The following is a 16,239-nucleotide window of genomic DNA, read 5'->3' on the forward strand; positions in this document are numbered from 1 at the left end:
CAACCTACATAAAACATATCAATCCAATTCCTCCATACAAAAACTATTTTTTGGGAAAGTGACCTTGACATTCAACGACACATTGAATATACAAACCCAAGCTAGGTCTCCATGCAAGATTGTTAAGATATCTTAAGTTTCATTAAGATTAGCCGATACAAACTTAAGTTAATGACAATAAAAAAACATACAATAGAAATGTAACAAAGCATTATATTATTATACCTCACATAAATTTGTTTCTTCTTTGCGTATATAAACGTCACACAGGTCCGTTATTTTGAATAGTGGCAAGTAAAGATGCACGCATCTAGTCAGTGGGCGTTATACAGTATAGTGCCTGCTGACTAGATGCGAGCGCATCTAATAGTGCCCACTAGAATTCACATAACAGTTTACTGTGTGTAAACCCCTGTTTGTTTTGTGGTAAAGTGCTTTAACTGTTCAATTTGTTTTTAAATGTACAGTGTGCATTCTTGTTTTACACTGGTACATCTTTAATAGTAACTGATAAATATTGATGGAATTTATATTGTGTTATTTATTTTTATTTCTATTGATATTTATCTGCAAAAAAAATGTTCGGTATAATATAAGAAATAGAAAACCTCACTTAAGGCCCAATGGCAGAATAGTGACCAGCCAGGCAGCCCCAAATAGTATATGGACCGCAGCCGATATACTATTTGGGGCTCCCTGGCTGGTCACTATTCTGCCATAGGGCCCTCAGTGAGGTTTTCTATTTATTATTTGATGCTTTTTTAAAATTTGATTGGTAAGATGGCAATTACTACCGATTTCTGCAATTTGTATTATTTATTTATTCAACTAACCAATTTCTTTCCTTAATCTTATTCCCTGCATCTTTAATTTAACTATGATGGATATGGGAAGGGTTAATAGTGGTCGTGTTGGTTATCCGATTATAGACATACATCTGGCTGTCCCAGCATGCTTGTGACATCCACCACAATAACACGCAGCTTATTTGGCTGCAAATGTCCTTTCAATTGCATAACAATGACATGCTTTCAATGCACACAACACTACAAGATATTGCATGGATGTTTAATGTATGGATGAAATCCTCTAAAGGCTGAATTTAATTACCAGATCAAAGCCGTGTTTTATATCTCTGTACTACCAGCACAAACTACTTGAGTCATCTGTCGTACATAATGTCATTCCTCACATAAATTAGGCAACTTAATTCTATGTAAATGACAGTTACTCAAGCTTTTCAATATGCAACAGCATAAACCTTGCAGAGATTGCCAATTTTTATTTGATTTCATTTCATCACTGTAACAAATTAAAGGATTTTGCCCCCATCAATGTTTGTGAAAAAAACTACAAAATGGAAAATGTGAGAAAAGATATTTAATCCCCCATTCACTGGCAAAAGTTACCTGTGATTTGTATATGAATTTGAAAAGGGGCGTTACCAAACCAGGATATGAAAATGTTCAAGTGGTTTAACACACTCCAGAAGATTTTTTGTCAGATAAAAAAACAAACCACATATAAAAGCAAGATAATTCCTATACTTTGCTTCAATAAAACTTTTGCTTCATAAGAAAGTTACAACTATCTGAAAAAGTTTTTAAATACACACACTATTTATAATAAACATTGTATTGATGCAGTGTGCTAGGATAATAAAGATACGCATTTGTTCTTGAGTGGACTGTGGCTGTCAGGTTAACAGTGGTTGGTACATGCACTTTTCACATAGGCAACCGTGATTCAATTCAATTCTTTCGGCACATGTTGGTTAGTGGTCACCATACTGGACAGGCGCGATTTAACCTTGGGTACTACAATCCCCCCCCTAATTAATATGACCCCAACTAAATTTAGTAAAACCTAACAAGCTGGAAATCGCAGCTATTTTGCGAGTGTAATAAAGTTAATTAGGTAGGAGTGCTGGGACTTACTCCGGGTCCTCACATAATGCCTGCCATAATGCAGCCTCAGACGCGATAAGACCTTATAAACTTAAAATACACACACTTGGAAGGACTGTCTTTTTTCAAAATCAGTGGCGATGGTCATAATGGAGATAACCTCTGCAAACTATACATACAATTAACATACTAGCAAAAAGTGATGGAATATCTTAGAAAAGCTGCAAAGTATGTACCAGGATTTCATGGTAATTACAATAATTCAAGCCAGACTCTGGGAAAACAGGGCTAAATGCATGTGCATTAAGTGTCATTGAAGATTAGCCAGTGCAGTCTGCACAGGCTAGTCTAGGACTTCACTCTCCGCTTTTATGGAAATGTTTGGAAGTTTCTTCTCAACAAAAATCCAGTCAAGGCTGAAAGAGTTGTCACTGATTAGGCTGTGCGGACTGCACAGGCTAAACTGGGATGACACTTTACACACATGCATCAATCCCTTGTTTTCTCAGAGGACTGCACAGGCTTACCTTGAACTAAACTTAAGACACATGTATTAAGTCCCCTTTTCCCAGAAGCACAGCTAGTTGAAAAATTATTTATTTGCTTGAATTTATATATTTTGTATAGTATTTTGATTTACCTACCATTTTCACATTATTGAGATTTATTTATACAATTTTATTTGGAGCAACCTCTACCTTATCTTAGATGAAGTAGTTTTAAATATTCACAGCTACAGTTTTAAATGTTGTTTTACACCACCATCCCTTCAGCTAGCGGCATGATTTTGAAGGGCAATATCCCTTTAACAGATTTAAGAGACAGTAATTACTTTTTCTTTACCATCAAGAGACATTCATTTTGAAGGGCAATATCCCTTTAACAGATTTTAGAGACAGTAATTACTTTTTCTTTACCATCAAGAGACATTTATTTTGCATAAAGTAAACTTGGGTATCCAATAGCAAATATCTAATATCTGACACTCCTTTCATAACACTAATTGCTGATTATTTGTTAATCTCCAAAGTTCTAGACCCAACCTTTTGGTAAATTTTAAAGTTCTGCACCCAACCATTTAGTAATGTTCAAAGTACTACACTCAACCTCCCACATATAGACTGTTAGAGCTCACCTTTGTGTATTTCAAGTCAGACTGTGCCTTTTTGAGCTGTTCTGTAAGACTGGTCACCTGACTCTTGTATTGGGCTGTCTCCTCAGCCACCAGTCTTTCCTTCTCTATAAATCATAAATGACATATTTTTACTAACTCTTTACTGATCAGATACACACTTTGACGTGTTAAGGATCACTTACAAAATTTAAGTTACTGGTTGCATGTAGCCATTTTCACTCTGATTTCGGATTTGGGTCTCAGCAAATTCAACAGAACTTCAGTTACCTCCCAAAAAGTAATAATCATTAAATTAAATAAGTTCTCATCTGGCACCTTGGAAAAGGCTATTGTTGTTTCAAGGTTTATAGTCATTATTGCCTTAGATGGCATTAAGTTTGGTAAAATTATGCACTTTGCTAGAATTATTTAGAAAGATCTGCAAAATCAATCATGATTAAAAAGGCAAAAACATGAATGCTGCTGTAACTGTTTTATGTTATTTTAGTTTAACTTTTTATTTAAGCTCAATAACCATAAAAGCCATCAGCTCCGAGAGACACTCTGGAGTCCTTTCCTTGGAACAGCCAGTACTAGGAGTCGATGGAAAGATCCTGAGAATCTTTCATGGCTGAGGATCAAACCCTAAACCCTTTGTCATAAAGCGGATATATCCATTGCACCACAACTGTTCTATGGCAAATAAAACACAAACAAAATGTTCTGGAATTGTTGAATGAGTAGCATTCTGGGATAACTTGGCTTAACGCATGTGCGCAGTGTCACTCTGGATTAGCCTAGGCTGTCCCCACAGGCTAATCTGTGATGATACTTTCTGCTTTTATGGATTTTTTCATTTAAAGGAAGTCTGTTTTTACCCAAACTCCAGTCTAGGCAGCTTAGTCATTCCTGATGAGCCTGTGCAGACTTCACAGGCTAATCTGGTAAGACACTTTACGCACATGCATTAAGCAATGTTTTCCCAGTGCGAGGCTTAAATGTTAAGGATGGTAACATAACGCACCTTGCTGGAACTGTTCTAGAACGATCTGCAGGTTGGTGATGGAGGAAGACAGGAGGTCGTTCTGTTCCTGGAGACTGGAGATCTGAAGAAAGGCCTGGTCACGCTGAGACGACACGAACTGCAGCTGCTGCTGTAGACTGTCAAACTGATGAAGCGCCTGCTGGCTAAAAGTGGCGGGAAAATTGTACTGTGAATTATCTGTTGGCTCAAAAGTGCGGGAAAAATTTAAGTGCAAATTATCTGCTGACTGGAAATGGCGGGAAAATTGTAGTGTGAATTATTGTTTATGATTCTTATTTGACTTTTTTTTTTAAATAAAAACATAACAATAAATGGGATGAAAAATAGTGAATTATTTTATGCTTTTATTTGGCGTTTTTTAAACACTTGAAAATAATAAATGGCGAGAAAATTGAAGTGTGAATTACTGTCTGCTTTATTGGGCTTATTAACACTAACCAAACAATAGCTAGAATGTACAGTAGCTGAAAACTAACCAAGTGACAGTGAGCTGAAAATGGCTGGAAAAACATGAATGAGAGTAAATGCCTGCTTTTCTGAAGTTTAGGGCACAGATACAAGTGATGAGGAACTGTAGGCCACACTATAATGGGTATGATCAACCCTTTTTATGACAATGTGGCAAACACTAACTAAACCACTCAAAGAGAAAACAAATGTAAGTTTCGTTCTATAACTTTCCTGTGTCTCACAGGGGCAAACAAACATTTAATTATTCAAATTGAAAGCAATATGAAACCTTGTTGTTTGCATTAAATTTCTAAGTTTTATTAAAACTATTTGCTTTGTATATGTAAAAGTTATATATAACCTGAGTGATTTGTCAATCAAAAACTTTAGGCTTGTTTGTTTTAGTCAAGGAAAGTTACACAAAGCTAGATTTGTGAATGAAAAGTTGTATAAAAAACTTGCAACTATATATCATACATACTTAGCCGTCTCAACAGCAGAGGAAGATGTAAGGGCCCGCTCCTCCGCCTTGGCAAGCCTTGTCCTCAGTTCCTTCTCACGACATTCTGCAGCCAATGCCTCCTTCGTGTAACCATCTTCAATCTGAAAAGCAATTTCATGGCTTCATACAATATAATACTGCTTTGTTTAAACCTTTCCTGCTCAGAGGAAAAGTGATAATGGCTGCATGAAACTAGCACAAGAGCCCCGCATAACGGATGCTAAGGCTCGACTGCGGGTGCATTTTTGAATAAAAAATCCCAAAGCCTGACCCAAAAATGGATTTGGCATGTAGAACACTCATCAAGGTGCAGCTACATATGAAGTTTCAAAGTTGTAGGTGGAAGCACTTTGATTTTAGAGCTAATGTTTAAAAGGTTAACAAACTGTTAAGGTTTTAGCACAACGTGGACAGCGGACGGACACAATGAGCTGGCTATGACAATACCTCGGGTTTTCTCCTTAAACAGTTGAGCTAATAAAACCAGTAAATAGAAGTCTGTTCAAGTTTCATGCTGTCTGCTGCTCATCAGAATCTTAAAGTTGGAAATGAAGCCTTTAAAACTTGAATCTAGAAAGAAGTCTTAAATCTAATTTCCTTTTCTAAAGGACTACAAAGGCCTTTGAGTATTAAAGGGTTATTTGAAAGTATTTTCCCACATGTGCATGACATAGAAATGATATATCTTACTGACATTTCATTGGAGTGAAATGTTTAAGTATTCTTTTGTTAGGGTTTAATGAATGCCAGGATTCATTAGTTTTATGAAAGAAATAACAAATGAACAGTAAGGCCAGGATACAGTAATATTTTGGGGAATGGATTCAACCCACAGACAAACTGAATGAGTAGAATTAGAATTAAGGTGAACGGACAAAGTGTAGACAATATGTTTCTCTCAACAGGCCCTGCACTGGTGCTAGTTTTCTCCAATACATATATGAGGGCTTGTAACATTTTATTTGTGTCAAGGTATAACATAAGAATTGGGCTGCATTGGTCAAACTGCTAATATCCATGACATTATTCTGGACAAGAGAATACAAAAAATATCTGACACTTCAAATATTGACAAACGCAATGCTGGGTACATATAAACAATGAAATTTATGGTACAAAGTTTATTATTAGACTAATCTTACAACAGTTTATAGACATGGGACCTCATGTAATCACAGTGTATACTATATCTGTTACATACTAGATCAAACAGAAGGCCTATTAGAGCCTTGTTCTGAAAAAGCTTGGCTTCATGTCCTCCCTAATTAGCCTGTGCTAACTGCACAGGCTTATCAGGGACAACATGTTCCACCTTAATTGGATTTTTGCTTAGAAAAAATAGCATAAAGCAAAAAGTGTCGTCCCTGATAAGACTGCACAGGCTAATCATGGTAGAAACTTTACAAACATGCATTACGCCCAGTTTTCACAGAAAGCCACTTATTAGAAGATATACCTGTAAGAGATGTTCCCTGAGTCGACTCAACTCCCGATTCAATTTGGCCTCCCTGTCTTTCAGTGCATGCATCTGAATTGGAAAATATATACATCATGGTAAAATGGGGTTTAATGCATGTGCGTACAGTTTTTTCCCTCATTAGACTGCACAGTCAGCACCCCATAATCAGGGACAACACTTTCAGCTTTAATGGACTTTTTCTTGTAAAGAGTGTATCTTCTTAGCAAAAAATCCAATTTATGCAGAAAGTGCTGTCCCTGATTAGCCTGTGTGGACTGCACAGGCTAATCTGGAAAACACTTTATGTACATGCATTTAATCACGTCTTTCCAGAGTGAAGTTCAAATGAAAAATCATGAAATAGAGAATTGCTGTTAGTGTTTCACTGGATTTGGTTTAGGTTTTCATGCAGAACTATCGGATACTTTTTTCGTTAAAGGATCGTATGCTGTCAGTAGGGATGGGTTTTTTTTTGGAAGCAATTAACAGCTGATATCCGATGGATATGATCCTACATTTGTATCTCATTCTCTGTCTACAACAGTTTACTGTGTAAACAGCTATTGTTTTAACTGTAATTCTATGCAAGTTTTCGAATATAAGCTCTTGGTTACACAAACATGACAAGCCAAAAATAACAAGAGATTGCCAAGCAATATTGTCCCCTGCCGGTGAAACTTCACCATCGTCAGTAAAAAAAATATTTAAAAAATATATATATTTGTTGCCATCGCAACCAAAATTCTTGACGTAGGAACAAAATGAAATGACGTGCATAATCTCCATATTGCCATCTATCCATGTTTCAAGTTTCATGAAAAAATATGAAGAACTTTTAAAGTTATCACAGGATCCAGAAAAGTGTGACGGACAGACAAATAGACAGACAGAGCGCAAACAATAAGTCCCCTGCGGTTTCACCGGTGTGGGACACAAACGAATACATGTTAAATCTCATAACTATATAAAAACAAATTATTTATGATAGTTCAATCAAGCCTTTGCCTAATAATTGCCTAATTTTAGTGTATTGCAATTAGACTGTACTGCTCACCAACGTATTTCTGATTTATGCATAAATGTATTAAATGATGAATTGACTATATTAGTCTTCGTACTTCGTACGTAAAATTGCATTAACTAGATATCAGAATAACCCAATCCACAAACACAGACACGAAAGTCATTCTTTAAAAACAACAAAATTTTTGTCCATGAATACAAATGTTTGAGGTGCATTAAAACCCACAACTACAAATAAAGGACACAGAAGAAGTAATTTATACTAACAGAGTCCAAAAGAATCAGATTCATGCTGTTAAACAATATCTTGTTGTGCTTGTACTCAAACAAGAGCACCGCCTTGCGGGTGCAGACCGCTCATCTATTTTTCTTTTTAAAGGTGAAGGGAACTAACTCAATACTTCAATAAAAAAAGATGGATGGGTGGGGAGGAGAGGGGGGTATAGTGTGGGGGTGTGGTCATTTATTACATTATCTTCCAAACATAAGAAATAAAAATGCAAAAACAAAATAAAAATATTTTTTTTTGGGGGGGGGGATTCTTAGGTGGTATAGTTGGATGGTCTTTCAAAAATAAAATAATAAAAATAAATATTCTTGTTTTTTAACCATGTTTCCAAAAAAAAAATGAGGGGGGGGGAATGGGTGGGGTCAGGGGGGGTATAGTGTGAGGGTGTGGTCATTGATAAGATGATCTTTCAACAACAAAAAAAGAAGAAAAAAAAATGTTGTTTGTTTTTTTTTTGGGGGGGGGATTCGGGGGGGGGGGGGGGCATGGGGGATGGTTTGGGTGGAGTCTATTGTAGTATGTCATGTAAGAGTTGTTTTGTCAGAGTATCAATCAAATCTGATCATAAATATGTAGTCATGGCAATTTTTGCAAAATTTAATTATTTGACCTCAAGAGTCAAGGTCATTCAAAGGTCAAGGTAAAATTCAACTTGCCAGGTACAGTACCCTCATGATAGTATGAAAGTACTTGAAGTTTGAAAGCAATAGCGTTGATACTTTAGAAGTAAAGTGGATGTAAAGACAAAATTTAACCATATATTCAAAGTTACTAAGTCAAAAAAGGGCCATAATTCCGTCAAAATGACAACCAGATTTATGCAACTTGTTCCGTACAGTCCCCTTATGATAGTTTGTGAGTGTTCCAAGTTTGAAAGCAATAGCAATGATACTTTAGGAGTAAAGTGGCCCAAAACACAAAACTTATAAGTATAAAAAGGGCACATAATTCTTTCAAAATGCACGCCAGAGTTATCTTACTTTGCCTGCACAGTCCCCTCATGATAGTTAGTAAGTGTACCAAGTTTGAATGCAATAGCTTTGATGCTTTATGAGAAAAGTGGACCTGAACACAAAACTTAACCAAATTTTCAATTTTCTAAGTATAAAAAGGGCACATAATTTTGTCAAAATGCACGCCAGAGTTATCTAGCTTTGCCTGCCCAGTCCCCTCATGATTGTAAGTAAGTGTACCAAGTTTGAATGCAATAGCTGTGATACTTTTTGAGAAAAGTGGACCTAAATACAAAACTTAACCTAACGCCGACGCCGACGCCAAGTTGATGACAATAGCTCATAAATTTTTTTCAAAAAATAGATGAGCTAACAAAAATGAGCTTTTACAACCAAATCATTTTCATCACTGTCTATTTAACATTTTGCATCATATAGCAAAGGTCCCGTGCTCTGTCTAATCTCACCTCTCTCTGTAAAAGCACAGTTTCCTCCCTTTGTTGTTGAGTAGCCACCATGGCCTGATGTCTCTCATGGGTCAACTGACGTATCTTGGTCTTCGTTGCTTCATTCTCTTCCACCACATGTTGTAGCTGACCTGTAGCAAGAGATAATCTTCATGTATATTGGTTGACAAAATCTATAAAATGATATTTTATTTAAGACCTTTCCTACTAGATTCAAGTTTTAAAGCCTTCATTTCCAACCTCAACATCCTGATGAGCAGCAAACAGCATAAAAACCAGAACAGACTGCAAGTTATCATCAAGGTGTTCTCATTTTATGCTGGTTGCATATAGCCATTCTCAGTTCCCTTTTTGAGCGAGAATGGGTTAAACCAGGAACCACTTTTCATAAACAAAGAACACCTACCTTGTTGTCCTTGTTGTTGGTTCACAATTGCAGAAAGAGAGGCAACATTTTTCTGTAAGCTCTGAATCTCAAAGTCACGATCCCCTGCTTGTAGTGTCAGTCGTTGATTCAGGTCCTTCAGGGTTTGACATTCGGTTGACAAAGTTTCCTTGTGCTGTCTTAACTGGGTTATCTCGGCTGAAAACGGATATAATCATTACTTTTCAATTTTTTATTGAATCTATCTATGAGAAAAGGACTGTTTTACATAAATTAAAATGAGTTTGTATAATGAAAAATTGATACTGATTATCAGTACCATGTTTCATTAAAAAGACTATCTCAAAAATAACTATAAGGGCTATAATGTACCAGAAATGTTATTACACAAAAATGGCAAAAGACTACATAATTTACAAGGACCAGGTTCTTTACCTTTCAGCTCACTTTGTTCTACATGCAGTCCATGTAGCTGGAAATTAAAGCCGTCAACTTGTTTTTTGTAACTGCCTCGCTCATTCTCTGCAGTTCTTAAAGCCTGTTCACTGTCATTTAACTTCTGATGCAAGTTCTGAATCTTTGCTTCTTTTTCTTTGATGTTTGCAATTATCTCGTTGAACCTCTCTTGTAGTTTTCCAATTTCATTTACCTTAGCATCATACATAGATTTGTCTATTGTTTCACAGGAATCTTGATGCACAAGTTGTCCATGTTTCACTTCAAGCTCCTGGTACCTCTGTTTCATATTCAACATCTCATTCTGAGCTTTCACAAGTGTACGCTTGTTGTCCTCAAACTGAGGAAGCATTGACTCATAATCATGTCTCAATCTTTCCATTTTTTCCCCCTCTGATTTCATCAGGGAAGTTACTCGCTGGACCTCTGCATGATAGGCAACACTTTCTTGATGCTTTTGATTCAGATATGTTATCATTTGTTCCCTTTCTCCCTGTAATACTATGAGCTGTTTTGACAACTCATCCTTATCTTTCATTAAAGAATTTATCTGACCTCCTTCGTTAGAGGAGTCTTGTAAAACTGACAATAAGGTCTCATTCTTTTGAGTCAATGATTCAACCTCTAATTCCTTGTCACGAATAATTCTGGACAGATTCTGGACAACTTCCTTTTGCATATCATCAATATGAGCACCAGCTTTATCTGCAGTCTTCTGAGAAAGATCCTGGTTGTCTTTCTGCAGTTTTTCAAGTGCACTTTTCTGAGCTGCAGCTATGCTCATAAGTCTTTGTACTTCACTTTTTAGGTTACTTGATTCTCTTGACTTCTCATTCATTACGTCCATCATTTGCTCTTTCTCCATTTTCAAGCCTTTCAGTTCATTTTCCATTCTTAGAAATTCAGTGTGACTGTTATCACCAGTATGCTTTGACTTTGAGTCCAATATTTTCAGCAATGATGCATTGTTTTTCTGTAGCTCATTTATAACACTGTCTTTCTTATCCAACTGGCCTTTTAATGTTTCAATTTCAGCAATAACATCTTTTGCATGTTGCAGTCTATCTTCGTCAACTTCGGTGCAAATTGAGTGGCTGCCTTCTAAAGGAATTTGCGAAACAGTTTCCATTCTCTCCTGCAAAACTTCTTTATCACATGCCCCATCACCTTGTGCTCTTTGCATAAAAGACACAGCCTCATGCAACTTTTCTCGCAATTCTGACAACTGGTGATCTTTCTGAACACAAACTTCTTTCAGTCTCTCTACAGCTTCGTAATTTTCATTGTCTGATACGTTTAAATGTTCTATCTTTTTGTCTTTTTCCTGAATTGCTTCTGTACGTGTTTTAATTTCATCTTCAAACTTTTTAATCTTCAGTTTCAGAGTATCAAGTTCTTTCATCAATTCATAATTTTTACTTGTCTCCGATTTTTCCTTTAATTTCTCTGAACCAAGTTCCACTTTCATTTCCTCTATGATTGTATTCAAATTCATTTTCTCATTTTCATGACTGTATAGCACAGATTTATGCATTAGTTTGCTCTCTTCTAAAGCTGTTTGCAGTGCTTTTGCTTCTTTTTCCAATGTTTCTAACTTTTCATTTGCTTTGGCAAGTTCTTCTTCTAACATATTATTTTTTTCTAAAGTATCACTGAGATCTTTATTATGTATATTTAATTGAATTAAAGTTTCTTTTAATACACTAATCTCTTTTGAATAATCACCACAAGACTGTCTTAATTGCTCCACTTCTGCTGTAGCATTTGAAGTTTCAGTTTGACACTCTTGCAAATGAAAACAAAGGTCAGCTTTTAACTCAGTCACTTCTAATTCTTTTTTATGAAACTTGTCTAGGATTTCATCATATTCTATTTGCAATGTTGATTTGCTTGACTCTTTAGTACCCATTATTTCATTAATATAAGATTCAAAATGTTCTACTTGAGAAGCATGTTTTTGCACAAGAGCTTCCAAATCACTTTGCAATTTTTCATTTTGCTTTACTTGTGAATCATAATTTTCTTTTAGTTCTTTTACTGAAGCTTGTAAATCAATGCTTAATATTTCTTTTTCATTGAGCTGTTTTGTCATAGATTCCACTTCACACACATAATGAGTTATTTCTAACTTCAGGTTTTCAACCACCGTTTTAAATATTAGATTTTCTTCTTCTTTGAGACAAAGTTCTTCATCCCTTCTTTGCAATTCTATAGTTCTGCTTTCAAGTTCTTCCTTTACTAGTACTAGTTCTCCTGTAGCACTAAGTAGTTGAGCATCATACTGACTAGTTTGTTCTTGACTAAGTTCATTAATTTTCTGTTCATATTCTTCCACTTTTACCATGAACTTATTACATTCTTCACATCTGGTGTGCAGCTTATCAGTAACATCTTGCAACATATATTTTACTTCTGCCAATTCTTTTTTAACCGTATAGTTTTCCTGCTCCTTTTCATTAAGATTTTTCCTAAGATCACCTGCTTCTTTAGTTGAGGCTTCAATCTTTATACATAGATTATTATTGTCCTTTTCTTTAATATCAAATTCTTTTTTCACCGTTTGAAGTTCAGATTCAATAGCATGAAGTTGTCTTGAAAAACTTTCACATTCTTCATGCTTTCTGGCACATTCTTCTCCTAATCGTCTGCAGTCTTCTGCTAAATTTTCATTTTGTGTTTGAATTGCAGTATTTTCTCCTCTTACTAACTCCAACTCATTTCTCAGCTCAGTAATTGATTCATCTTTCTCATTGACGCTGTTTCTTAAAGCAGTAAGTTCCTCATTACCACTGTTTTTCTCTTTTCTAACGTGTGCTAATTCAACAGATGCTTCTTTTAATTGAATTAGCAACGCCTCCAGTTCTGATTTAAGTTGTGAATTTTCTTCTTCCATTTTAGAAATTTCTTGTGCTTGATTATGGTGCATATCTGATTCTGAAGGCATGCCAATGGTTGTTTGCTGTAGAGCATCATTTTCCTCTCTTAACTTCTTGAGTTTATCTGATTGTTTTTTCATATCTTCTTTTAATTGTTTTATCTTATCATTCAACTCTTGCTTATCCATATGAAGATTATTTAAAGATTCAGCACTGGATATTAGTTTCTCTTTCATACCCTTGATTTCTTCATCTTTTGTTTTATTTTCCAATTCAATTTTACTCTTGAACCTATCCAGCTGTTCGATGTGTTGTTTGAGCATGCTTATTTCATCTTTGAGCTCGGCAATTTCATGATTTAACTCATTGGATGAAGTTGAGTCAACAACCTGATTGAGAAGCTGCATACTTTGGGCTTTTTCAAGGTCTGCCTTTAGCACCTGCTTCTCGGCTTCCACAGCATTCAATTTTGTTTTCAGCTCTTCATTCGACATGGTCAACTTATCCTTAATCTGAATAAGATGATTCATAGCTTCTTGGTTTTGTTTATCTAACTCCTCAAGGCTCTGCATCATTTCTTCTTTTTCAAGGGACAGGTTCACAATTTCCTCATTTTTTCCACGAAGTTTCCTCTTTAGTTCCTCTAATTCTATTCCTAATGCTTCAATTTCTAGCTGTTTGTTTTCATTCATTTTTACGGTCAACTGCAATGTTTCAAGTTGGTCCCTGAGTACAGGTACTTCAGCAAGATTTCGTTCAAGATCCTCTTTTTCACTCATCAATGCTTGCAGCTCCTGTTCCTTTTCCTTAAGATGCTGATTAAGTTCAGATGTCTCTGTTTAAAAAATTTAAATGTATTTAGTTTCAATGGATTTTATTGCAACAAAATGTGTGACACATTTTAATTACTCATGAAAAAGGGGTTTTTCGCTCAATTTTCAATTGCAAAGAAGAATACTAATATAAGCGAATGTTGCAAGTGTGAATAAAAAATATTCTGTAACATATTATCATGAGGGACAAAATTTGTGTGTTTAGATCTAATTGCTAAAAATGATAACACAGAAAGGCAACTGAATACAATATTATTGTAAATTCATTTAAGGCTGCAAAATAGTTTCTCCTTTTTTCTTTGAAAAAAAATGAATACAGTTTTTGCTTCTGAAATACATAATTATTTTACCATTTTCTGACGTTTCATGTTTGGGTGAAGATTTCTGTGCATTCAGCTGTTTGTACAAATCTGTAATCTCTTGCTTCAGCCTTGCCTGAAACATTAATTAAACGTATGTTCATCCAAGCTGTGAAATTATTTTGTAAAGATTGTACCTACAGTAGATTTGTGGAAATACTGAAACATTTTCCCTATTACAGGAAACCCATTTTTAAAGGCCAATACTTTAAACTTAAAAACTTCATAAAATTATTAGCATCTACATAATCTAAGAAACATAATATATCTAAATGGATAAACTTTTGAATACTATGTTACTAAATTTAAACAAAATTGCATTTGTCACACTGATATACATGCCTTGTTAAAAACATTAAGCTAAAGTCAGCTTAAGTCTTATGTAAATGGTTAAATGGGTGACTTATGAAAGTCCAGTTTGATGGCCAAATATTAAAAATTGTACTTAATTTACTGGTACATAAATGTTTACCCTAAAGGTCTACATGTATCATATCAAACAATAGACAAGACAAGTTAACAACATAACAAACTTATTCTAAGTTTTAGCGACAAACAATTCATATCAGCTGAATTACAAAGATAGCTTGTTAAGTTTTACAATAAAGTAGCTTAAATATGACCCTCCACATGCGAAAATTGGTATAAAGTATTATGCAGCCAGCGTGGCTAACGATCAGCCTGTGTAATAGTTGAAACTGGCTGAGAATCTAACATTTTAATTATTTAGATATAAGTTTGCCCCATGCCAAAAAACATTCAGACTCTACATATCAATTGACTAAACACTTAATCCCTATTGGGACCTAAAATTCACTTCACTTCCAAAACTGTTATTACTTCTTGGACTTGCATTCAACACTTAATGATTAAAATATTATTGAAAAAGTGACTTACATTGCCTTCCCATTTGCACTAAAACTTCACCTCATAGTGACTAAAAGCTCATACCCTTTAGGAACCAAAATGACAACCAAATTACAGACAAACATTTATGTTTGTCCTTAATGGACTTGATATCTATCTATATCAATAGCAACTATTAATATCTGTCCTAGAATAAATATATAAACACTCATCAGCCATAGCACTTAAAAAACATAGCTTCCTCAGACCACCCATCAGCAGGACCAGATGTCCAGAGGTTAATGATATGGTGTCCACCTAGCAACCGTGAGTTCATGGGTTCGATCCCAACTGTGGAATTGTTCTTTAGATCTCCCCAAAAGAAATAAAATGCTTGTTCTACCCAGGAAACAGACTAGACTGGTTTCAATAAGCCAAATTGTTTTGATGCAATCAAGCAAAAATGAATACGTTTCAACAAAAGCAGGGCCAGAGACTCGCACCTGTGACTCCAACAGGCTGTCCCGCTCCCTTTCAAGCTCGGAGTTGGCATCAGTGAGCAAGCCCACTTTGCGGTCCAGCTCTATCACTTCCTGAGTGATGTCTTCCTCTGTCATGCCCGTGGTGTACAGCGACCCGGACCGACTAGACTCTTTGCTTGGGGAGTCCAGAAGGTCCGGTAACGCTATGTTTGCGTTCTCATGTTTCTCCACTGCTAGCAAGCCCTGGTAATACGGCAGCCATGGTTAAATTGATGTTGATTTATTTCTGAGATTAATCAATTGACTGGATTCCACCTAATTTAGTAATAAACTCTGCACCTTTTTATGATATCAAACCTATTTACTTGATTTTAGTTGAAGGCAGTAAATACATATTAGCTTTGTTCCAAACTTCAGTATTATAAAGATTATGTTAATATAAGCATGCATACAAATGAGAATATTATACAGAGTGTTTACCTGAAAACATGCGCACCATTCATTAAAAATTGTTGTGAATGATCAGTCTGGAGAAAAGCTTGAATGTTTTTACAATTAAAACATGTATTTTCTCAAACAAGAAAGAGTTAAAGAGATTTTTTTCCTTCTCTAATTATAAATTGAAACAAGATATGTGTTTGTCAGAAACACTATGTCCACTTTTGCGCCGCTTTGAAGCTATATATTTGACCTTTGACCTTGAAGGATGACCTTGACCTTGACCTTTCACCACTCAAAATGTGCAGCTCCATGAGATACACATGCATGCCAAATATGAAGTTGCTATCTTCAA

General features: G+C 35.5%; 1 protein-coding gene across 6 annotated transcripts in view; it reads right to left on the reverse strand.

The window, feature by feature from the left end:
- The window catches only part of LOC127875248 (thyroid receptor-interacting protein 11-like), a 95,875-nt gene that overhangs the window by 29,224 nt on the left and 50,412 nt on the right, over positions 1-16,239 (reverse strand). For 5 of the 6 annotated variants that reach the window (XM_052420156.1, XM_052420153.1, XM_052420155.1 and 2 more), the window contains 9 exons: positions 15,468-15,689; positions 14,110-14,194; positions 10,030-13,761; positions 9,616-9,792; positions 9,210-9,340; positions 6,475-6,546; positions 4,998-5,119; positions 4,046-4,209; positions 3,043-3,146 (listed from right to left, as the gene is read on the reverse strand). In XM_052420156.1, coding sequence (XP_052276116.1) covers positions 3,043-3,146; positions 4,046-4,209; positions 4,998-5,119; positions 6,475-6,546; positions 9,210-9,340; positions 9,616-9,792; positions 10,030-13,761; positions 14,110-14,194; positions 15,468-15,689 — 4,809 coding nt within the window. The remainder of the gene's footprint in view (positions 1-3,042; positions 3,147-4,045; positions 4,210-4,997; positions 5,120-6,474; positions 6,547-9,209; positions 9,341-9,615; positions 9,793-10,029; positions 13,762-14,109; positions 14,195-15,467; positions 15,690-16,239) is intronic. The other variant, XM_052420157.1, reaches the window with a different exon arrangement.

Source organism: Dreissena polymorpha, chromosome 3 (genome assembly GCF_020536995.1).
Source record: "Dreissena polymorpha isolate Duluth1 chromosome 3, UMN_Dpol_1.0, whole genome shotgun sequence".
Lineage (NCBI taxonomy): Eukaryota > Metazoa > Mollusca > Bivalvia > Myida > Dreissenidae > Dreissena > Dreissena polymorpha.